This window comes from Callorhinchus milii, unplaced genomic scaffold (assembly GCF_018977255.1).
Source record: "Callorhinchus milii isolate IMCB2004 unplaced genomic scaffold, IMCB_Cmil_1.0 Scaffold4, whole genome shotgun sequence".
In the NCBI taxonomy this organism is placed as follows: domain Eukaryota; kingdom Metazoa; phylum Chordata; class Chondrichthyes; order Chimaeriformes; family Callorhinchidae; genus Callorhinchus; species Callorhinchus milii.
In genome coordinates this window covers 47,666,497-47,692,467 of record NW_024704745.1, presented here as the reverse complement: position 1 = coordinate 47,692,467, position 25,971 = coordinate 47,666,497, and the positions used below count along the sequence as shown (strand labels likewise).

Below are 25,971 nucleotides of genomic sequence, written 5' to 3'. Positions count from 1 at the left end.
TATTAAATTTCCAATGCTTCAGGAGAGTACTGTACAGACAGCAAGCCCTAATTTATAACACTGGGTTCAATATCTCAGGCATAATAACCATGTATGATAAAGTGGCCAACGTCTGAAATGTCAGGTTGCCACTGAACTTGGGCAGCATGAAGGAAATGACATGAGCAGTACAAGAAAGTCACATGAGTAGCAATCTGACAACCTGAAAATCAAACATGTTTTCTTCATGGCAGGATGGCAAAACAAGGTTTTGGGGGCTTTTTGGTTATGGTTGTGGCAGCAATGGTGAGGATACTGACATTTAACTGACTTTAATCTAAATCTAGTATTAAATTCAACATACAAACATGTCTCAATATTTTCACAGTTAGTTTAAGTGTCAATTCAGCTATGAACATCATAATGAATTTATCCTCTGAAAACATTATCATATGAAAAGAACGTGAAGTACCTCCTCCTGATTATAGCAATTAAGTCTATAAATGGGGTTATTAGAGTCATTGTCCATGTATGAATATATTAACATTGACCTTTCAGGTAATCCTCTTAATCCTTTCATTCCTTTTGTAATTGGGGCATCTGATTTGCTTTACATTGCAGTTTTGCCATACTAATGGAGCTAACACAAATCTAAACCTGCATTATTCCTTCTTTTACTCTGATAGAAAGTAATGTTTTCCCCAATAATCTGGGGTATAATAAAGGACTTCACGGTACTTGGTAAAAGTCTCATTAGTTCAGAGGAACTACTATGTGATGTATATTATATTCTAAATTTTTACTTTAATATTACTCAGAAAAAACTGTTACGCTTGTGTTTAAAACAACAAAATGTTTCCTTTGTGATTGCCATTTTCTTTCAAACATTTAAGCCAAATGAGGCAATTACTTCTTCAGCACTTTTGGGGGGAAAAGAAACACAAGACAATCATTTATAAACAGACCCAGAATACGAAGCAAAACAGAAAGCTTAATCATTATCTACTTACAGCACTGGCATCTACATCACTGTGAATTGCAACAGTTTTGATGCCCATCTTCTTACAAGTTTTAATAACCTACAAAAGGAATAGGAATAGATATAATAAAACATTTCACAATTATTACATTTTCAAAAAGTTTGTTAATGTTTTCCCTCTCTCTGCCTTCTCCCATTTCAATGTCACTATTGAACTGAAACATACAGACCAAAAGAATCCCAGGTTTGATCCCCGTACCACATCAAGTTATACGATGTCTTATGCAGCAATAGTCAAGACACGAGTATTTTTGTACAAAGTGTCAAAGGACTGGAAATTTGAAATGAGAACAGGAATGCTGGAAATGTTTATTTCATGTGCTGTAAATATTCAAAATTTTCACTTGGTAGTGTAATCTTCTGTTTGTTGTCATCAAAACATAGGATCTGCTCCATAGTGTAAATGGTGTGAACTCTACAACATTGGAAAATCCATTAGTAGAGTAATCTCTCATTGAAAATGAGCTCCCTAGCCTAGATAAGAGACAAAAACTCATTTCAGTCACAAAGCATTATCGAAAGTGTGGACGTTCGGTGGGGATGGGATCAGACTTAGTTGTGTTGCCTTCATGGTTAAACAGTTTGTTGAAACTCACTATTTGAGCCACTTATGCAAGTGCTCATATAGCGCAGTACTCATTCAGTCTCATCACAGTCCACGTCAGGACTTTCAGTCCGGGAGCTAAAATTTGAAGTGTAAATAACAACAACAAATTAAATTTATGTATCGCCTTTCCCGTCGGGACGATGTCCCAAGGCAGGGATTTGGACCCAAACAGGGAGGTGGATGAGGAGGGATGGAGGACAGGGAGAGTAGGGGTAGGAGGGTGGCCAAAAGTGCGGTCAAAGAGGAGGGTCTTCAGACATGCCTAGAAGGAGGCAAGAGAGGGAGCAAGGCGTAGGGACTGTGGGTTGGAGTTCCAAAGGGTGGGGGCAGAGAGGCTGGAGGCTCGATCACCAAGGTGGGGTGGGCCAGGCGGGGACGTGGATCAGGTTGTTATGGTGTTAGCGGTCTCAGAGGTAGGAAGGAGCAAGACCGGAGAGGGCTTTGAAGTGAGGACACGGATTTTGAACTCTATTCTCTGGGAAATGGGGAGCCAGTGGAGCCAGGCGAGGGTGATGGGGTCACGTAGCCTGGTGCGGGAGAGGAAACTAGCAACAGAGTTCTGGATGGTCTGTAGCTTGTGGAGGGAAAGTTGGGAAGGACGACAAGCAAGGAGAATCAAACAACCATAAGAATCAAAATCATCCCCCACACACATCAGTGGAAACAATCTTTCGTCATTTCTGCTGAAGAAATAGGCTTTACTTCAATTATCAATCCTAACAGATTATATTTTTAATTTTTAATTCTGATGGGTGCCTTATTAAAGGTTTAATGAGCGATTTTGTTAGGAGGTCAACAGGTGAGCAGATTGATGAGGTCGTCAAAGTGTTAATGTCAATGATTGAAATATTAGAGCTACTTTCATGTAATCCTCCTGCCCTGATTATTTGTTTTCATAACTGCTGTCATCTTAACATTAACATTACTAACATTACTAATCTTCTATTATCTCTTCAGCCGAGAACGTTATTCAGGAATTTATGGAGCTTAGAGGTAGCTGGGCAAGAAAATGAAAAACATTTAAAACACTAAAAATTTATATATACATTAATGTTTTTATCTGCTTAGTCTATTTAAATACACAGTAGAAATTTTAACAACAACATCTAAGATTTAACTATAGGCCATTTGTGGATGGATTTTTTAGGTAACTTGTTGGCTTGAGTATTAACTTTAAGAAGCAAGGTAAAATTTTCATATCAAGTAAATTCTTTTTTTCTTTTTCCAATTTTCTCTTGTAAGTGCTGACTGCAGCAAGAATGCAGAATCAGCAGCGAAAGCCCTATAGGAATCTTTAATGTCCACCTGAACAGGCAGACGGGTCCTCAGTTTAACAGATGGCACCAGCCATTCTTTACAGGTTAACCTGGACAGCAAGATTTGAAAGGCTAAGTGGTCAAAGACGGCATCACAGACAAGCCCTGATCAGGGTGGCAGGGGCAGAAGGTTCAAGCCTCAGATCGGGATTTTGAGCTCACAGCCCAGACTGGCAGTCCAATGCAAAGCTAATGTGCTACATTGCCAAAGGTGCCATCCGTTAAACTGAGGTCCCGTCTGCCTGTTCAGGTGGACATTAAACATTCCCTGACACTGTTAAAAACAAGAGAAAAGAGTTTCTCCTGGTTTCCTAGCCAACAATCCTCCATGTAAATTTGTCATTCATTTCATAGCTGTTTATTATTGTGAATAATAAATAATATTCCTCATATTTGATGTAGTACCTTTCACATAAGGAGGACATTCAATGTGCCTCATATATGTTATTGAAAAGTAATATGACTGTGTATGTCATAGGCAAATATGGCAGCCAATTTTTGCACACCAATATCCCACAAACAGTCACAAAGTGAATGACAAATTTTATTTAGGGAGGGATCATTGGCCAGAACACTGGGAGAAACTCATTTCATCTTTTGATTGGTCATGGCATCTTTACGAAAAGACCTTTCTTTTCAACCGCACCTTTGGTCACCTTCCTCCCCCTCCCCCTGGCTCGGCCCCAGAATCCGTTATTGTAAAGCGCTCTGAGACATCGTCTGGGTGGAGGGCGCTATATAAATTACAATTTCTATTTAAAAACGTATCTTTATGAGAATTGACAGAATTTGGTGTCTTCTGTAAAATGGGAAGGTCTATGGAAAGCTTCTCTTTTAAACACACAAAATTGATATTGCAATGCTGATGACTTAGCCTACAGAGAATTGATTTTGACATGGACTTAAATTTCTCAGACACATTAGCTTTGCCAAGATACAAGCTCTTGAATGGAAATTAAATGTTAAACCTGAACACAGGAGTAGTTTTCTAGATCTTGGACAAAAATACCTTTTGACTAGCAAATCATTAATTGTAAAAGAACATGACTTACCCGGCAGGCAATTTCTCCTCGGTTTGCAATAAGAATTTTGTCAAATGTCTGCATATGATGAAAGAGGGAGAAAAAAGATGCTTTAATAATTGATGAACAGTGACCACTGGAAAGGGCATTAAGCACACAATGATTGCAAGGCAATATGCACCAATAAGATTTTTCCAAGGCAGGAAAATTAATATCAATATATACTTTTCTGATCTGCCCAGAAACCACAACATAAAGATGAATCAGAATAAAATAATCATTCTCTAATTGGTGCTGTGGACAGCATAATCACTGGCACTGCTATTCTGCTGGTCTGTCAGGTATTTAATTTTTAGTTAAAAACCAATGCATTTTGAAAGAATCACATTTACCCTGCAAGTGCTGTCTCTTTCAATGTGAGTGAACTGACAGATGAAGCTGTGCACCTCCACCCACCTCCAATTTCACTTTCTTTCACATGCAGCGGATGGATGTTATAGCTACAAGAGGCCACCTATCGCATCTACTGAAGATAGCACAGCCAGCCTGGATCATCAGCAGGACTGGAAGGGCAGACCAGTACTGGGGGAGAGAATTTCCCATCAGCTCCCTTTAACCCTGCAAGCAAAAGCACTAACTGGGTTGGTCCTAGCTGGACAAGTAGAATAAAGCTTGCCAACAGTGTTCAATGGCAAGCTATGCGATTATCTGCTTAGACTTAGCAGTGTCCCAATGCTCTTGCCAACCTGCCCTAATACAATTGGTGAAGGGGGGGAGTCATCAGTCCTTTATACCCACCTTGAAGTATAGCAGCCACAAATGCTCAATTTGTACAAAAAGTCAGAAATAATACAAACCATATTTTATAGATAGGTCATACATTTAATAGTGTAGATAAATGAGCTGCAGACAGTGCCCTGAAAATTATTCTCTAAAATGTTTGCACCCTCACAAATCCCTATCAGTTTCTGAAGGCAATGAATTGTTCTCTTCCGCAGCTTCAAAACCCACCCGATGACCCATCTTTTCAACTATATTCAGGCAGTTGTCTTCCCCACCCCCAGGACCCTGGTTCGATTCCCAGGCGGGGCAAAACCTTAGGGAAGTTTCTCTACTCCACACGCCTCTGTTTAGCTAGTAGTAAGTAGGCAGCCAGTTGTTATTCGATTGGCGGATCACTTTTTAGGGGTAATAATCCCTCAAAAAAAGGGTTGTCTTGTCAATCAATCCACAACTGTTTGTGGGGCACTGCTGTGCGCATTTGGCTGCCGCGTTTCGCCCACAAAATACAGTCAATCCACTTTACAATATATTCTATGAGGCACTTTGAGATGTCTCAACAACTGATAAGGTACTATATTAAATGCAAAGATTATTTTTACTATTTTGGTGAGAAGAAAGTTAGGTTCAGCTGACACTCATTGCACAGGCTTCCACATGTAGAATAACCACTTGGGACGAGGTACTAGGGGTCAAATTCATAGAAATGGAATCAGTGTCTTCAGGACAGACAAGAGAAAAATCTGAAAAAATACAAAGATTTGTAGGACTTACTGACCCTCATGTGGCCTCAACTACAATCCTGACTGAATGGAATTTTGTTTAATATCCGGAGATTTGTTATATTTTCTGGACTTTCCAAGGGCATCTTTCGTAGCTCCAAGGCTTTATGTGGGGGGTCTCTATGTGAAAGATTTATCTGTTACTACTCGTGGCAGAAATAATAACTATATTGCCTTTTGTCCATTTGTCCAGTGATCTCTGACTTGATCTTGGATAGATAATTACAGTGATTCCTGCCTTTCCATTTTACGTGTTGCAGTCTTCCCCCACACATTGCATTGAAATGCCAAAATAAAGTTTTAGAAAAGTTAACAATACAGTTGTTGCTTGTACTTGTAACAAGTACATGTCCTGGGCCAATAGAAAAGTGCAGCTGCAATTTTTCTGCGGAACCTGCTATAAACCCCTCTGCTACAAACCCACTAACAGTGAAGTTTCTGTCTCAGGCCTCTCGCACTGTTTATCTGAAGCAACTGTGGGTGGGGTGGGCTCCGGATACACATGTGCGGTGCGGCACAAGCGAGAAATGAGCTTTGCTTCACTCGGAGACACCGCAGTTATGTGTCTGTCTCTCCTCTGTGTGTTTGTGAGTGTCACAATGCAAGTGTGTCTGTCTCTCTCTGGATTTGTGAGAGCCTCTATATCATGCGTTTCTCTCTCTCTATATGTGTTTGTGAGGTTCTCTATGGGAGTGTGTGTGTCTCAATCTCTATGTTTGTGAGTGTGTCTCAATCTCTATGTTTGTGAGTGTTTCTATGTGAGTGTGTGTGTGTCTCAATCTCTGTTTGAGTCTCTATATGAATGTGTCTGTCTCTGTGTGTTTGTCTTTATGTGAGTGTGTCTCTCTCCTCTATGTGTTTGTGAGCGTCTGTGTGAGTGTTTCTCTTTGCTCTGTGTGTCTGTTTTTGTGAGTTTCTCGGTGTGAATGCATCCGTGTCTCTCTCTCCTCTGTATGTTTGTGTGTCTCTTCTATGTGTGTGTGTGTTTCTGAGTGTCTCCATGTGAATGTCTATGTCTCTCTTTCATCTGTGTGTGTGTGTGTGTACGTCTCTTTTATCTATGAGTGTGTGTATGTATCTCTCTCTCTGAGAATGTGTGTGTATCTCTCTCTCTCGGTCTGCGTGTGGTGTATCTCTCTCTGAGAAAGTTCGACCCTCAACTGTCACTTCTCCCCCACATCCGTGGCATTACCTGCTCAGCCTTCCCCCATCACCGCAACATTGCCCAATTCTGCCACTGCTTCAACCGTCAGGCTGCTAAAACCCTCATGAATGCTTTCATTACATCCAGGCTCGACTACGCCAATGCCTTGTTTGTCAGCCTTCACAACTCTTCCCTCCACAAGCTGCAGATCATTCAGAACTTGTGTGCTCTCCCACACCAAACTCCATGACCCCATCACACCTACCCTTACCCAGCTCCATTGGCTCCTCATCCCTCAGAGGATTGAGTTCAAAATCCTCATCCTCAACTTCAAGGCCCTCCATGGCCTTGCCCCTTCCTACCTCTCCGACCTGCTAATCCCTTATCAATCTGTCCACTCCATGTCCCTTGACCAGCCTGCCCCACCATCGGCGGTCGGGTCTTCATCCTCTCCCCCCCACCCTCTGGAACTCCATCCCACATTCCCTTTGCCCCCTCCATTGCCTGTCTCAAGGCACGCCTCAAGACCCTCCTCTTCAACCGTGCCTTCAGCCATCCTCCTATCCTCTCTGCCCTCCACCCTCCCTGATCCCCCACCACTTTCAGATCCTAAACCCTGACTGTTCAGCTCCTTGGCACGTTCTCCCAACATGAAAGGTGATTTACAAATGTCATCTTGTATTGTACGTGTCTGTGAGTTTCTGTGTGTCTGTGAATGTGTGTGTCTCTCTGTCTGTATCTGCGCAGTGCCAGGCCCTGAGAGGCAGGAGGTGGTGAGCTCCTGTAGCCCTGCAGTCAGGACACTAGTCCCGAGTGTCATTTTTGGCAGATCTCCAGGCAGTTTGGGCCTGCACTGGTGTCCCCTCCTCCCAAAATGAGTTTTTGTTAAAGAAATTAATAAAAAAAATGCAACAATCTAATGTATTATTTCTTCATGTTGAGTTTACATCATTAAAGTGAAAAAATGTAGGTTAGCAGTAAAATGTACCTCAATAGCACCAATCAATTCCCCGGAATTTTCCCCTAAATTTTCAAATTTCCCCGCAAGTTTGGGGCAAATATTTTCACAGTTTTCTATTGGCCCACCACATATCCAACCCCTACAGTCTAAATTCTTTCCCCACAGCATAGTCCAGGACTAGAGTGATAATCTCACAGCACATCTGTTTCTGAACCCGCCTCTGAACCTGCATTAATCACAAATGTCTTGCCAAGTACTCAATTCAAAGCTGTACCTTGTTTGGGATCCATTCTAAGCAATGCTCCAACACATTGCACCACTGTGTGACAGAGCAAGGGGCAGACCCATGTTTCCCCACATGATGAGCTTCTCGTCTGAATCAGTCTAGCATAAGCTTTTGCAGGATGAGGCAAGTATTTCCTCATAGGAAAGAGGGAAAGAAGAATAAACTATACCACTGATGATTCTATTAATGCTTTAGCTGCTCAGATCCAAAACCCCCGATTGTCCAGCGTCCTAAGACATCTTTCCGACATGAAGGGCGCTATGCAAGTGTAATTTGTTGTTGTTATTGTATCTATTTAACCCTTAAGGAGTACCCCAAGACCTATGCACATCACTACTTTTTATTTCAGAATAAAAAATCTTAATCAATGATTGACAGGGTCATATTTCTGATGCCGTTTCAAGCCAAGAAAAGAGAAGAAATGACGACAAGAAATGACAGATGAGCACAGATAGATTTTTTCACAAATCTATTAAAATATACAATTTTGATATTTTTCTTTGTAGTTTAAGGTTACAATAGTAAAGCAATCCTGATGATTACTACTACTTTCATATAGCAAGAGAGATGATTATCAATGTTCAAGTAGTCAAATCCAAATTAGTGAGCCAGTGGGTTGGTTCGGAAGTGGCTTGGTGTAGGTCTGAGATGTCACTGGGGAGCGATCAAGCGGGCATTGATTTCAATGAAATCCATTGTCTTTTGTTTCTCAAATGGGAGGACCTTTACAGGGCAGCTTGCGATGTCTTATTTCTTTCAAACACAGATTAGATAGTTTTCTTTTAGGAAGTAACATCATGGGATATAGTATATAGGTAGTTCGGGATATATATGTATGCGAGTACCAGGAAGATGGAAGGCGATGGACCTTGGTCTTTTTGCGTCTAGCATTTCTTATGTTCTTATGTTGATGTCCATGCCGCGTACCAGGCTTATTCAGCACTAGCTGCTTAATCTAGATCTTCATGCAAGAAGCCTTGGCAAATAAACGTCCCCACTGTGAAGCCGACTATGCCTCCAGGGTGCGTAGCAACAGGTCAATCTAGACTGGAGCTCTCCCTCCTGTAGCTGCTTCGCGTGTTTGCCACAAAACCACTTCACTGCTTGATCTTGGACTTTGCCAATATATGAAGCAAGATAGTGATAACATAGATTTTAAAATAAATAAGACCATTGTTTCATCAAGTTATATTCCTTTTCTTATTCTAATGTTATAATCACAATCAATTACACAAATTGCAAGGTTTTTAGAAAGGCATAATGCATATGGAGAAAAAACATACATTTAAATATCATTAGCTTTTTATTTAGATATACATTTTTACAGTGTTTTATCAGGTTGGTCATCTGGTATCATGTTTGAGATTATTTCAGGGATTTAGGGAGTGTCTATGCAAATCTCTAAACAACAACAAATTACATTTGTATAACGCCTTTGACATCAGGAGGACGTCCCAAGGTACTGGACCGTCAGGGATTTGGACCCGAGCAAATATCTCCCTGAGATATGTGGGTGAAATCCATGATGGAGTAGGTTTTGCATAATCTGAGGATGGTTCAAACCAGATAGGCTGATTGGCCTTTTTGATTTTTGCATTTTTATCATAATAGTTTATCCCAATATTATACAATAAAAGGGAATTACAATATACAATTTAGGTGTTATTTGTTAATTTTGAAATTGATGAAAATGCAATATATTGCTGAGCTTCCCTGACTTCTAAAAGTACTGAAACAGTCATTTCAGTTAGTTAGGCAGACTAACATTCAAATATGACAAGCACAAAAGATATTACAAGAACTTTTTAAGTGAGATGTTAGATTATTTACGACTATCATTTTCTAGCACGTACAGAATTGTAAGATTTGGCCCAAGGCATACGTCTTTCACATGCACAGTAGCACTCTCATTATTTATAATGGGAAGGAAAAAAGCTTTGATGTGGATCATTCAGAAGCTGATTCAATGGATTGAAAAAAAAGTATCCAAAATGTGGAATCCTGCTACCAGCCATAAAATATTAACTAGAGGCCTTACATAGAGAATAGGCAATGACTGGGAGTATATTTCAATGCTATAGCATGCTCCAGGGATTAAGATAACATGATTCAGACCTCAGGAGTGTGATAGAGCCCGGAAGAAATTCTCAAACATCACTAAAACTATATAAAAAAGTTTAGTTTCATTTAGCATTTTTATATTAGGCAATATAACACAGTCCAGCTGGAAACTAGCTTTACAAGAACATATCTCATCAATTTACCCTTAGAGTTCAACTCACAGAAAGTATTAGGGAAATTATACTGGGATACCAGCTGGTAAATCATTGACTTTGCAAAACTTTTTTTTCCCCATTTTCTACCCATTTTCTCTCCTCATCTCCTCCCATATGTTTCTGCATTCATCAACAGGCTCCCAGTGTCTTGTCAAAGTCTCTTCATTTGTGGGACTGGACAGTGAGGATTGTCAATATGGGGAACATTGCAGCTGAGTCTGATTCTCACTTCACCTTATGTCCAGAAACACACACTTTGTGCTGCAGGATCCTAGCTGTTTTTTCTTCTCCCCTAGCCCAGTGACACTACGGCCAGTTTTATCATCCTCTAAGATCAAACTGATAAAATCTCTGACCACACTAGGTAAGAAGATGCCAGTTAACTCTTTCATGATCTCAGGACAGACAAAATATTAGTGCTGTACGGGTGGTGCCTTTACTCACTTGACAATTGTTGTTCTCTTTTGAGATGCAGCTGCTCCTCATATAATGTTTTGAGGGTCTTATCACCTGTACAACAACAACAACAAAATTACATTTATAGAGCTCCTTTCACGTCGGGAGGATGTCCCAAAGCGCTGAACAGTCAGGTGTCGGGGCCTGAGCATGCGGGAGGGGGGGGGGTTTAGGGGTGAGGGAAGGCAGAAAGGTGGGAGGGAGACCAAAGGCACGGTTGAAGAGAAAGGTCTTGAGACCGACCTTGAAGGACCTATAAGGGCCTCAGTCATTCTGCGATCCAGCTTCTGAAAATTATGTTCTATTTTCTTGTGCCTAATTCATCTAATTAGGGGTTGTTACACGTTTGATACCTGACCTTGGGTAAGCTTTCGGCACGTGTCTACAAATCTGACTTTCATTTGTCCTCGAACCCTCTCTGAGAATCATGCGGCTTGAGGCTGATCTTAAACTTGTCTATCCAGCAAACTGATGACAAGATTTTGACAAAGACTCAGTAGAGATATTTCTCTGTCCAACAACAACTCACATTTTAGAAAGAAGTTTTGTTGTGCCTTATAATTCACAATATTTCAAAAAGGTTTATAATAATTTCCAGTTTGAGAAACAAAAGACAATGGATTTCATTGAAATCAATGCCCGCTTGATCGCTCCCCAGTGACATCTCAGACCTACACCAAGCCACTTCCGAACCAACCCACTGGCTCACTAATTTGGATTTGACTACTTGAACATTGATAATCATCTCTCTTGCTATATGAAAGTAGTAGTAATCATCAGGATTGCTTTACTATTGTAACCTTAAACTACAAAGAAAAATATCAAAATTGTATATTTTAATAGATTTGTGAAAAAATCTATCTGTGCTCATCTGTCATTTCTTGTCGTCATTTCTTCTCTTTTCTTGGCTTGAAACGGCATCAGAAATATGACCCTGTCAATCATTGATTAAGATTTTTTATTCTGAAATAAAAAGTAGTGATGTGCATAGGTCTTGGGGTACTCCTTAAGGGTTAAATAGATACAATAACAACAACAAATTACACTTGCATAGCGCCCTTCATGTCGGAAAGATGTCTTAGGACGCTGGACAATCGGGGGTTTTGGATCTGAGCAGCTAAAGCATTAATAGAATCATCAGTGGTATAGTTTATTCTTCTTTCCCTCTTTCCTATGAGGAAATACTTGCCTCATCCTGCAAAAGCTTATGCTAGACTGATTCAGACGAGAAGCTCATCATGTGGGGAAACATGGGTCTGCCCCTTGCTCTGTCACACAGTGGTGCAATGTGTTGGAGCATTGCTTAGAATGGATCCCAAACAAGGTACAGCTTTGAATTGAGTACTTGGCAAGACATTTGTGATTAATGCAGGTTCAGAGGCGGGTTCAGAAACAGATGTGCTGTGAGATTATCACTCTAGTCCTGGACTATGCTGTGGGGAAAGAATTTAGACTGTAGGGGTTGGATATGTGGTGGGCCAATAGAAAACTGTGAAAATATTTGCCCCAAACTTGCGGGGAAATTTGAAAATTTAGGGGAAAATTCCGGGGAATTGATTGGTGCTATTGAGGTACATTTTACTGCTAACCTACATTTTTTCACTTTAATGATGTAAACTCAACATGAAGAAATAATACATTAGATTGTTGCATTTTTTTTATTAATTTCTTTAACAAAAACTCATTTTGGGAGGAGGGGACACCAGTGCAGGCCCAAACTGCCTGGAGATCTGCCAAAAATGACACTCGGGACTAGTGTCCTGACTGCAGGGCTACAGGAGCTCACCACCTCCTGCCTCTCAGGGCCTGGCACTGCGCAGATACAGACAGAGAGACACACACATTCACAGACACACAGAAACTCACAGACACGTACAATACAAGATGACATTTGTAAATCACCTTTCATGTTGGGAGAACGTGCCAAGGAGCTGAACAGTCAGGGTTTAGGATCTGAAAGTGGTGGGGGATCAGGGAGGGTGGAGGGCAGAGAGGATAGGAGGATGGCTGAAGGCACGGTTGAAGAGGAGGGTCTTGAGGCGTGCCTTGAGACAGGCAATGGAGGGGGCAAAGGGAATGTGGGATGGAGTTCCAGAGGGTGGGGGGGAGAGGATGAAGACCCGACCGCCGATGGTGGGGCAGGCTGGTCAAGGGACATGGAGTGGACAGATTGATAAGGGATTAGCAGGTCGGAGAGGTAGGAAGGGGCAAGGCCATGGAGGGCCTTGAAGTTGAGGATGAGGATTTTGAACTCAATCCTCTGAGGGATGAGGAGCCAATGGAGCTGGGTAAGGGTAGGTGTGATGGGGTCATGGAGTTTGGTGTGGGAGAGCACACAAGTTCTGAATGATCTGCAGCTTGTGGAGGGAAGAGTTGTGAAGGCTGACAAACAAGGCATTGGCGTAGTCGAGCCTGGATGTAATGAAAGCATTCATGAGGGTTTTAGCAGCCTGACGGTTGAAGCAGTGGCAGAATTGGGCAATGTTGCGGTGATGGGGGAAGGCTGAGCAGGTAATGCCACGGATGTGGGGGAGAAGTGACAGTTGAGGGTCGAACTTTCTCAGAGAGAGATACACCACACGCAGACCGAGAGAGAGAGATACACACACATTCTCAGAGAGAGAGATACATATACACACTCATAGATAAAAGAGACGTACACACACACACACAGATGAAAGAGAGACATAGACATTCACATGGAGACACTCAGAAACACACACACACATAGAAGAGACACACAAACATACAGAGGAGAGAGAGACACGGATGCATTCACACCGAGAAACTCACAAAAACAGACACACAGAGCAAAGAGAAACACTCACACAGACGCTCACAAACACATAGAGGAGAGAGACACACTCACATAAAGACAAACACACAGAGACAGACACATTCATATAGAGACTCAAACAGAGATTGAGACACACACACACTCACATAGAAACACTCACAAACATAGAGATTGAGACACACTCACAAACATAGAGATTGAGACACACACACTCCCATAGAGAACCTCACAAACACATATAGAGAGAGAGAAACGCATGATATAGAGGCTCTCACAAATCCAGAGAGAGACAGACACACTTGCATTGTGACACTCACAAACACACAGAGGAGAGACAGACACATAACTGCGGTGTCTCCGAGTGAAGCAAAGCTCATTTCTCGCTTGTGCCGCACCGCACATGTGTATCCGGAGCCCACCCCACCCACAGTTGCTTCAGATAAACAGCGCGAGAGGCCTGAGACAGAAACTTCACTGTTAGTGGGTTTGTAGCAGAGGGGGTTTATAGCAGGTTCCGCAGAAAAATTGCAGCTGCACTTTTCTATTGGCCCAGGACATGTACTTGTTACAAGTACAAGCAACAATTGTATTGTTAACTTTTCTAAAACTTTATTTTGGCATTTCAATGCAATGTGTGGGGGAAGACTGCAACACGTAAAATGGAAAGGCAGGAATCACTGTAATTATCTATCCAAGATCAAGTCAGAGATCACTGGACAAATGGACAAAAGGCAATATAGTTATTATTTCTGCCACGAGTAGTAACAGATAAATCTTTCACATAGAGACCCCCCACATAAAGCCTTGGAGCTACGAAAGATGCCCTTGGAAAGTCCAGAGAATATAACAAATCTCCGGATATTAAACAAAATTCCATTCAGTCAGGATTGTAGTTGAGGCCACATGAGGGTCAGTAAGTCCTACAAATCTTTGTATTTTTTCAGATTTTTCTCTTGTCTGTCCTGAAGACACTGATTCCATTTCTATGAATTTGACCCCTAGTACCTCGTCCCAAGTGGTTATTCTACATGTGGAAGCCTGTGCAATGAGTGTCAGCTGAACCTAACTTTCTTCTCACCAAAATAGTAAAAATAATCTTTGCATTTAATATAGTACCTTATCAGTTGTTGAGACATCTCAAAGTGCCTCATAGAATATATTGTAAAGTGGATTGACTGTATTTTGTGGGCGAAACGCGGCAGCCAAATGCGCACAGCAGTGCCCCACAAACAGTTGTGGATTGATTGACAAGACAACCCTTTTTTTGAGGGATTATTACCCCTAAAAAGTGATCCGCCAATCGAATAACAACTGGCTGCCTACTTACTACTAGCTAAACAGAGGCGTGTGGAGTAGAGAAACTTCCCTAAGGTTTTGCCCCGCCTGGGAATCGAACCAGGGTCCTGGGGGGTGGGGAAGACAACTGCCTGAATATAGTTGAAAAGATGGGTCATCGGGTGGGTTTTGAAGCTGCGGAAGAGAACAATTCATTGCCTTCAGAAACTGATAGGGATTTGTGAGGGTGCAAACATTTTAGAGAATAATTTTCAGGGCACTGTCTGCAGCTCATTTATCTACACTATTAAATGTATGACCTATCTATAAAATATGGTTTGTATTATTTCTGACTTTTTGTACAAATTGAGCATTTGTGGCTGCTATACTTCAAGGTGGGTATAAAGGACTGATGACTCCCCCCCTTCACCAATTGTATTAGGCGCAGGTTGGCAAGAGCAAAGGCTTGGGGACCTTAGAGTGTGTGTTTGGGTACTGCTGAAGTCTAAGCAGATAACTCTGCATAGCTTGCCATTGATATCACTGTCTGGCAAGCTTTATTGCTACTTGTCCAGCTAGGACCAACCAGTTAAGGCTTTTGCTTGCAGGGTTAACAAGAGCTGAATGGGATAATTCTCTGCCCCCAGTGACTGGTCTGCCCTTCCAGATCCTGCTGATGATCCAGGCTGGCTGTGCTATCTTCAGTAGATGCGATAGGTGGCCTCTTGTAGCTATAACATCCATCCGCTGCATGTGAAAGAAAGTGAAATTGGAGGTGGGTGGAGGTGCACAGCTTCATCTGTCAGTTCACTCACATTGAAAGAGACAGCACTTGCAGGGTAAATGTGATTCTTTCAAAATGCATTGGTTTTTAACTAAAAATTAAATACCTGACAGACCAGCAGAATAGCAGTGCCAGTGATTATGCTGTCCACAGCACCAATTAGAGAATGATTATTTTATTCTGATTCATCTTTATGTTGTGGTTTCTGGGCAGATCAGAAAAGTATATATTGATATTAATTTTCCTGCCTTGGAAAAATCTTATTGGTGCATATTGCCTTGCAATCATTGTGTGCTTAATGCCCTTTCCAGTGGTCACTGTTCATCAATTATTAAAGCATCTTTTTTCTCCCTCTTTCATCATATGCAGACATTTGACAAAATTCTTATTGCAAACCGAGGAGAAATTGCCTGCCGGGTAAGTCATGTTCTTTTACAATTAATGATTTGCTAGTCAAAAGGTATTTTTGTCCAAGATCTAGAAAACTACTCCTGTGTTCAGGTTTAACATTTAATTTCCATTCAAGAGCTTGTATCTTGGCAAAGCTAATGTGTCTGAGAAATTTAAGTCCATGTCAAAATCAATTCTCTGTAGGCTAAGTCATCAGCATTGCAATATCAATTTTGTGTGTTTAAAAGAGAAGCTTTCCATAGACCTTCCCATTTTACAGAAGACACCAAATTCTGTCAATTCTCATAAAGATACGTTTTTAAATAGAAATTGTAATTTATATAGCGCCCTCCACCCAGACGATGTCTCAGAGCGCTTTACAATAACGGATTCTGGGGCCGAGCCAGGGGGAGGGGGAGGAAGGTGACCAAAGGTGCGGTTGAAAAGAAAGGTCTTTTCGTAAAGATGCCATGACCAATCAAAAGATGAAATGAGTTTCTCCCAGTGTTCTGGCCAATGATCCCTCCCTAAATAAAATTTGTCATTCACTTTGTGACTGTTTGTGGGATATTGGTGTGCAAAAATTGGCTGCCATATTTGCCTATGACATACACAGTCATATTACTTTTCAATAACATATATGAGGCACATTGAATGTCCTCCTTATGTGAAAGGTACTACATCAAATATGAGGAATATTATTTATTATTCACAATAATAAACAGCTATGAAATAAATGACAAATTTACATGGAGGATTGTTGGCTAGGAAACCAGGAGAAACTCTTTTCTCTTGTTTTTAACAGTGTCAGGGAATGTTTAATGTCCACCTGAACAGGCAGACGGGACCTCAGTTTAACGGATGGCACCTTTGGCAATGTAGCACATTAGCTTTGCATTGGACTGCCAGTCTGGGCTGTGAGCTCAAAATCCCGATCTGAGGCTTGAACCTTCTGCCCCTGCCACCCTGATCAGGGCTTGTCTGTGATGCCGTCTTTGACCACTTAGCCTTTCAAATCTTGCTGTCCAGGTTAACCTGTAAAGAATGGCTGGTGCCATCTGTTAAACTGAGGACCCGTCTGCCTGTTCAGGTGGACATTAAAGATTCCTATAGGGCTTTCGCTGCTGATTCTGCATTCTTGCTGCAGTCAGCACTTACAAGAGAAAATTGGAAAAAGAAAAAAAGAATTTACTTGATATGAAAATTTTACCTTGCTTCTTAAAGTTAATACTCAAGCCAACAAGTTACCTAAAAAATCCATCCACAAATGGCCTATAGTTAAATCTTAGATGTTGTTGTTAAAATTTCTACTGTGTATTTAAATAGACTAAGCAGATAAAAACATTAATGTATATATAAATTTTTAGTGTTTTAAATGTTTTTCATTTTCTTGCCCAGCTACCTCTAAGCTCCATAAATTCCTGAATAACGTTCTCGGCTGAAGAGATAATAGAAGATTAGTAATGTTAGTAATGTTAATGTTAAGATGACAGCAGTTATGAAAACAAATAATCAGGGCAGGAGGATTACATGAAAGTAGCTCTAATATTTCAATCATTGACATTAACACTTTGACGACCTCATCAATCTGCTCACCTGTTGACCTCCTAACAAAATCGCTCATTAAACCTTTAATAAGGCACCCATCAGAATTAAAAATTAAAAATATAATCTGTTAGGATTGATAATTGAAGTAAAGCCTATTTCTTCAGCAGAAATGACGAAAGATTGTTTCCACTGATGTGTGTGGGGGATGATTTTGATTCTTATGGTTGTTTGATTCTCCTTGCTTGTCGTCCTTCCCAACTGTTCCCTCCACAAGCTACAGACCATCCAGAACTCTGTTGCTAGTTTCCTCTCCCGCACCAGGCTACGTGACCCCATCACCCTCGCCTGGCTCCACTGGCTCCCCATTTCCCAGAGAATAGAGTTCAAAATCCGTGTCCTCACTTCAAAGCCCTCTCCGGTCTTGCTCCTTCCTACCTCTGAGACCGCTAACACCATAACAACCTGATCCACGTCCCCGCCTGGCCCACCCCACCGTTGGTGATCGAGCCTCCAGCCTCTCTGCCCCCACCCTTTGGAACTCCAACCCACAGTCCCTACGCCTTGCTCCCTCTCTTGCCTCCTTCTAGGCATGTCTGAAGACCCTCCTCTTTGACCGCACTTTTGGCCACCCTCCTACCCCTACTCTCCCTGTCCTCCATCCCTCCTCATCCCACCTCCCTGTTTGGGTCCAAATCCCTGCCTTGGGACATCGTCCCGACGGGAAAGGCGATACATAAATTTAATTTGTTGTTGTTATTTACACTTCAAATTTTAGCTCCTGGACTGAAAGTTTTGACGTGGACTGTGATGAGACTGAATGAGTACTGCGCTATATGAGCACTTGCATAAGTGGCTCAAATAGTGAGTTTCAACAAACTGTTTAACCATGAAGGCAACACAACTAAGTCTGATCCCATCCCCACCGAACGTCCACACTTTCGATAATGCTTTGTGACTGAAATGAGTTTTTGTCTCTTATCTAGGCTAGGGAGCTCATTTTCAATGAGAGATTACTCTACTAATGGATTTTCCAATGTTGTAGAGTTCATACCATTTACACTATGGAGCAGATCCTATGTTTTGATGACAACAAACAGAAGATTACACTACCAAGTGAAAATTTTGAATATTTACAGCACATGAAATAAACATTTCCAGCATTCCTGTTCTCATTTCAAATTTCCAGTCCTTTGACACTTTGTACAAAAATACTCGTGTCTTGACTATTGCTGCATAAGACATCGTATAACTTGATGTGGTACGGGGATCAAACCTGGGATTCTTTTGGTCTGTATGTTTCAGTTCAATAGTGACATTGAAATGGGAGAAGGCAGAGAGAGGGAAAACATTAACAAACTTTTTGAAAATGTAATAATTGTGAAATGTTTTATATCTATTCCTATTCCTTTTGTAGGTTATTAATACTTGTAAGAAGATGGGCATCAAAACTGTTGCAATTCACAGTGATGTAGATGCCAGTGCTGTAAGTAGATAATGATTAAGCTTTCTGTTTTGCTTCGTATTCTGGGTCTGTTTATAAATGATTGTCTTGTGTTTCTTTTCCCCCCAAAAGTGCTGAAGAAGTAATTGCCTCATTTGGCTTAAATGTTTGAAAGAAAATGGCAATCACAAAGGAAACATTTTGTTGTTTTAAACACAAGCGTAACAGTTTTTTCTGAGTAATATTAAAGTAAAAATTTAGAATATAATATACATCACATAGTAGTTCCTCTGAACTAATGAGACTTTTACCAAGTACCGTGAAGTCCTTTATTATACCCCAGATTATTGGGGAAAACATTACTTTCTATCAGAGTAAAAGAAGGAATAATGCAGGTTTAGATTTGTGTTAGCTCCATTAGTATGGCAAAACTGCAATGTAAAGCAAATCAGATGCCCCAATTACAAAAGGAATGAAAGGATTAAGAGGATTACCTGAAAGGTCAATGTTAATATATTCATACATGGACAATGACTCTAATAACCCCATTTATAGACTTAATTGCTATAATCAGGAGGAGGTACTTCACGTTCTTTTCATATGATAATGTTTTCAGAGGATAAATTCATTATGATGTTCATAGCTGAATTGACACTTAAACTAACTGTGAAAATATTGAGACATGTTTGTATGTTGAATTTAATACTAGATTTAGATTAAAGTCAGTTAAATGTCAGTATCCTCACCATTGCTGCCACAACCATAACCAAAAAGCCCCCAAAACCTTGTTTTGCCATCCTGCCATGAAGAAAACATGTTTGATTTTCAGGTTGTCAGATTGCTACTCATGTGACTTTCTTGTACTGCTCATGTCATTTCCTTCATGCTGCCCAAGTTCAGTGGCAACCTGACATTTCAGACGTTGGCCACTTTATCATACATGGTTATTATGCCTGAGATATTGAACCCAGTGTTATAAATTAGGGCTTGCTGTCTATACAGTACTCTCCTGAAGCATTGGAAATTTAATAGAGCCAGTAGCATAGAACCCCCAGTATAAAGACAAAAGAGAGCCAAATACCTTTAAAGGGAGAAATATTGTTTTTTTTTAAACTGTAAGCTTTTAGCAGAGTTTGGCACGCAAGGTCTATTGGGCATAGTTTGTATGCGATACAACAGTTTAGATTAAACCAAGTGCCTGATCAGACAAGAATGAGATATGAAATATTCCATTACCAGTTGGGATGATATTGGCCACTTCACTGGCACAGACAGAAGCATAAAAGGGGTAGAAGAAACATTTGGATCATGTAAAAACAGTGAAAAAATCTTTAGGACGATCCCAGTCAGCTAATTAAATTGTGCTGAGCAAGTTCACTATTTGACCGAAGACTACAAAGTACAGAAATGAGACTTGGTCAGAAGATCCCAGGGATGAGCAAAAGAATAAAGCCATTAGGATTGCTGGTGAGGAAGTAATCCTGGGTAGATCAGGGATAAGTGTCAATTCTGAATATTAATATTAATATTGCCAAGAATGATGATTTCACAGAGGAATTTATGTTCATAGATTTGATTTTAATCCTTTGAACTTTTATATATAAAAAACTATGAAGAGTTAACTCCAGATTGTGGGAGCAATAGAGGTGAAGGAGAGTGATTTTTGTCAATAGAAGTATGATAATTCCAGAGAGCTAAAATGAGCAGCAGGGATATATAAATGAACTTATGCATTAACATCATTGGATCAGATGTTTGAGTTTAAAGAGTAAGTGGAAAATTGAAAACTGTTTTTAATGAGTGAGTTTTAATGAGAGATATGAGTGAAAGTGAGCTGGAAGGAGGTGATATTAAATGAAAAGAGGAAATCAAAATTAGGCACTTTTAAGTTTTTGACATCTTAGGCTGTGATGGATTGTGAGTTTTTAGACTGACTGTGTTACCTCTGTCAAAAAAGTTTCTATCAGGTGATAAATAGAATGAGGGATCTGGTTTACATCTCCAAGTAAAATTGATGCCCACTAATCCCTGTTTTCCTTGATGACTAAATAAGAGCATATAAAGTTCACACAGTGGTTATTAACTAGCTTCAATTTGCTACTTGTCCTAGGAGTTCAGACTCGGGGCCACTGGTATACATCCTTTACAGTCGGCCAATACAGTATATTTTCTTAATTGAATATTTATTGCCATAAACCAAGAAATATTCAATCAAGAAAAAATGAAAATACACTACCGATCAAACAGGGGCTTAAGAACATAAGAATTGCTAGACGAAAAAAGACCAAAGTCTATCTAGTTCGCCTTGCTCCTTCCTGGCATGGATATATGTCCCAAACTACTGATGTACTATATCCCATAATGTTATTTCCTAAAAGAAAACAACAACAAAATTACATTGTATATTTTCTTTCATGTTGGAAGGGCATCCCAAGGCGCAGGTCAATCAGGGCGAAATGTTGGGAAAGTTTCCTTACTCCACATGCCTCTGTTTACTTAGCAGTAACTGGAACACAGTTGTTAGTCGATTGGCAGATCGCTTTTCCGGGGATAATAATCCCTCAAAAAAAGCAATAATAATTTGGTCATTCAATTAACGACTGTTTGTGGGTCACTGCTGTGCGCGATTGGCTGCTGCGTTTCGCCCACACATATGCAGTCAATTCACTTTATAGTATATTCTGTGAAGCGCTTTGAGATGTCTAGAAGAAGTGAAAAGCGCAATATCAAGTGCAAGGATTATTATCATAATCAGTGTTTTGGACCTGAGCTGGGGGTCAGGATTGGGGAGGATAAGGTTCAGGGGGGGAAGGAGGGTGATTGAAGGCATGGTTGAAGAGGAGGGTCTTGAGATGGCTCTTGAAGGAGGCAAGGGAGGGTGTAAGGTGGAGAGACTGCGGGATGGAGTTCCAGAGGGTGGGGGCAGAGTGGCTGGAACCCCACTTGCCAATGGTTGGGTGGGCGAAGCAGGGGATGTGAAGCAGGCTTGAGCCCGCTGAATGGAGGGAGAGGGCAAGTTGGTAGGGGGTTAGGAGGTCGCAGAGGTAGTGGGGGAGCAAGACCATGTAGGGCTTTGAAGGTGAGGACCAGGATCTTGAATTGTATGCTCTGTGTGATAGGAAGCCAGTGGAGTCGGGCGAGGCTGGGGGTGATAGGGTCACGGAGCCTGGTGGGGGTGAGGACACGGGCTGCAGTGTTCTGGATGATCTGCAGCCTATGGAGGGAAGAGTTGGAGAGGCCGACAAGCAGGGAGTTTGCATAGTCAAGTCTCGGTCTTGTTGACGTTCAACTATAGAAAGTTAGCTTTCATCCAGGACTTGATATTTGATAGACATTCTGTCAGGACAGCAGTGGTCCTGCAGTCGAGATTGGAGGCAGAGAGATGGAGTTGGGTGTCATTGGCATAATAGTGGAAGTTGACCCCTGCGGATGATGCCACCAAGAAAGCTATCTAATCTGTATTTGGAAGAATCAACACTTCCTGCTTCAACCGTCTCCCTAGGGAGTCTGTTCCACAGGTTCACTATTCGCTCACTAAAATAGTGTTTGCACAGATTTGTTCTGAATTCACCCCCTTCACTCGCAGGCCATGTCCTCTGGTTTTACTATTCTGGACAAGTTAAAACAGCCTGTCATGATCTATATTGTCTTGCCCATTTAGAATCTTAAAGACAGTAATTGTGTCGCCTTTCAATCTTCTCTTTTCCAGCGTGAACATGTCCAATTTACTTAGTCGCTCCTCATAGTCCAGTCCCTCCATTCACTCAATCATTTTGGTTGCCCTCTTCTCAATTTCTCCAATATCCTTTTTGTACTGTGGTGACCAGAACTGGACACAGTACACAAAGTATGGTTTCACCAATGATTTATACAGTGGCAGGATTGCCCTGCTATTTTGGCTTGCTTATCTAGGACTTATCTTGACTTTTCCGGCTTATGGGCCACAGGTTGTCCACTACTATTCCAGGCTGACACTCCATTGTGGTCCTGGTGAAGTACTGCGTTGTCGTAGGTGTCGTCCTTCAGAAGAGACATGAAACCGAGGTCCCACCTGTCTTGTCTGTTCAGGTCTTGCTAAAGATGCTGAGGCACTATTCAAAAAAAAAAGGGTCTCCTTGTGCCCTGATCAACATTCACTCCATGGCTGTTCGTGGGACGTTGCAGTTCTCAAATTGTCTGATGCATTCGCCTACAAATATATAGTCACTTCACTCGACAGTAAATCCTGTTAAGTGTTTTGAGATGTTTCAACAATGAGATATGACACTTATTTTTAATTGCCAGGATTATAGCTGCTACTGTAAGGGGAAAATTGAATTTGGAAGATTTACTTTTGTCCCACACCTCCTGATGGCACAGGATTTAAACTATCGGCTAGAGTGGACTTGAGCCATACAGAACCAGAACCTGGATTCTAACCTCATTTTATCCTAGAACAGCTAATATGAGTGAGATAGTAACAACGTGCTTCAGTTATCAAGGGATCCCGGCCCAAATCAATCTGAAAAGTCCTTTTTCTATTCTTGCAAATGGTAAGGGAAGCCGAGATGAAATAACCTCAGAAAGACCTTTTTCAGGGCTCAAAAGCAGGATTCCAAGATGGCAATGGACTCCACCATTATTCAGATTTTGGGTTAATGGAATGTGGTGAGAAATGCTGAATTTTTGAGCCTCTATATTTCAGTGTTTTGAGGCACTGCTCAAAGTGGGCACGAGACAGTTATGCTGCTGGTAGCCTTTTTTTGCCTGGTCTGATTGTATTTTTTGCCTCAGTAGAAGTGAGAGAAAATTCTTAGTAATATTTAAAAAAAAGTGAAAAGCTAGGTTTTGGTATAGAAAGGTCATTTTCTATTACAAATTCAATTCTTTGGGTTGATAATTGTTTCTGAAATACACAATGGGCCAGCAAATTGTCTAGAATGGCTGGAAAAACTGCTAGAAGAATGACAGTCTTGAAGGAACTTGGCTCTGCTTTTGACAGTTGGCTGTTTCATCTACAAATCTTTTGTCCATTGATGCTGGAATATTGTTGTCTTGTTTCACAATCAAAGTACTTTCTGGAAGATGTGTTGTTGCAGAGAAAATTGTCTCTTTGCTATTATTCACAGTGCATTCCCAAGCCAATGCAAAGTTGCAGACTGCATGCGGGTAGACCTGCTCCATGACAGAGTCCATTCTTTACAACCTTAGAGAGATGTAGCCATACAGTTAGGCACGACTGGAGCACCACATGAGTTCCTAGAGCTTGTGCCAGATCTCCATGTTTAGGTAAACAGAAAACAGATGGTTTCAAATGGTTGTTCCCTGCTGCAACTACAACTCACATTGCGTTTTAATCCAAAAAGTCTCATGGAATACAGTGGTGAAGCTTTAGGCTCTGCTTCTGTCTGTGAAACTCTGACAATGTTATCGCTTGAAATTCTGCTCATAGCACACAGAAAAATCAATTGCAGAAGTTGCTTACCATTTGCTGAATGAAGCAGGACTGTTGAAATATGGACATAATGTAGTCTGACACAGTGTTGAGGAAGTGCTACATTTTTTAAGCTAAAAGCATTGAATCGACTTCCTGTCTGCTTGAGGTTCAGGTGGGTTTTGAAAATCCTGTGGCACTAATTCAAGGAGTGAGGATCTTTCCAGGTGTCCTGAACAATATCATTCTTCATTCAAAATTCACAAAATATACAGTCAATTCACTTTACTTTCAATCGCACCAGGCTTCGCGACCACATCACTCCCACCCTCGCTCGCCTCCACTGGCTCCCCATCCCCCAGAGGATCGAATTCAAGATCCTCATCCTCACCTACAAGGCCATTCACGGCCTCGCTCCCTCCTACCTCTCCGACCTACTATCCCCCTACCTATCTGCCTGTACCCTCCCTTCCTCTGGCTCCGGTCTGCTCCACATCCCCCGCCCCAACCGCCCTACCATCGGTGGCCGGGCCTTCAGCCTCTCAGCCTCTAGGCTCTGGAACTCCATCCCCCAGTGCCTTCGCCGCCTCCTCCCTTTCCTCCTTCAAGGCCGGTCTCAAGACCTTTCTCTTTGACCGAGCCTTCAGCTCCCCTCTCGACTCTCTACCCCCTCCTCGCTCCCTTCCTTCCTTCCCTCCCCTCACCATTTCCCCCCTGCTCGGGTCCCGACCCAACTGTCCAGCGTCTTGGGACGTCCTCCCGATGTGGAAGGTGCTCTATAAATGAAATCTTCTTGTTGTTTACAGTATATTCTGTGAAGCGCTTTGAGACGTCTCAGCGACATAAGGCGCTATATCGGATGCAAGGATTATTATTAAAATTTATCTTGTTGCTGTTTGCAGGACTTGCTTTCTCATTTGTTGTCACTGCACTTCAAAGTAACTCATTGTGTGAAGTGCTTCAAGACGTTTCAATATAATAACTCGTATCAAATGCAAGATTATTATAAAAAAAATCTGGCTTGTCAATAGGACTCCAGTACAAGCTTTTTGTCTTGTACTTTGTTTCCATTTGGATCAAATTTGGAACTTTTAAAAAATTATTGTTCTAACTGTATTTTTTGTTCTACTCAATATAACATATTGCTTTGAGATGTCTCAAAGGTGTGATAAGGCGCGATATCAAATGCAGGGATTATTACTATACACAAATACTGTACAGGTCAATCCCGTTATAACACAGAGGTCTGCGATATGATGTTAGAGGCACTTCCAACAACAACAACTTGCATTTATATTAACCCTCACGCAGTGTAGAGTCCCAGAGCACTTCCTGTGCATAGCATTTATCTATGCAAATTAGAGTCCAGAAGAGGATTAATATACTACACTAGAGCTGCTTCTAATGGTGTTGCCCTGCAGTTTTTAATTTCAGTATTTGTGTGGTATCATGAATACCTAGAGCACTGTTAGTTTAATAGCTGACTGCAACTGTAACACAATAGTTACAGGCTTTGCAATATTTTCAGTTTTTTATTTAAAATTGGTTCCTCTTTTTAGAATAGGAGAGGAATAAATAATACAGCAAAAAGTAAATTGAGAACATAATGAGCTTTACTCAAGATAGACAAATACTGTATCTGGCAATGATCTTTTGGCTCCTCCATATAAAAGAC

At 41.2% G+C, this 25,971-nt stretch overlaps 1 protein-coding gene across 1 annotated transcript in view; it reads left to right on the top strand.

Annotated features, from left to right (window-relative positions):
- Nucleotides 1-15,879: 15,879 nt before the first annotated feature.
- The window catches only part of pcca (propionyl-CoA carboxylase subunit alpha), a 227,683-nt gene continuing 217,591 nt past the window's right edge, over nt 15,880-25,971 (top strand). Inside the window, exons 1-2 of the mRNA XM_042334257.1 lie at nt 15,880-15,921; nt 18,857-18,925. Of these exons, the coding sequence (XP_042190191.1) occupies nt 18,878-18,925 (48 nt within the window). The 5' untranslated portion in view covers nt 15,880-15,921; nt 18,857-18,877. The remainder of the gene's footprint in view (nt 15,922-18,856; nt 18,926-25,971) is intronic.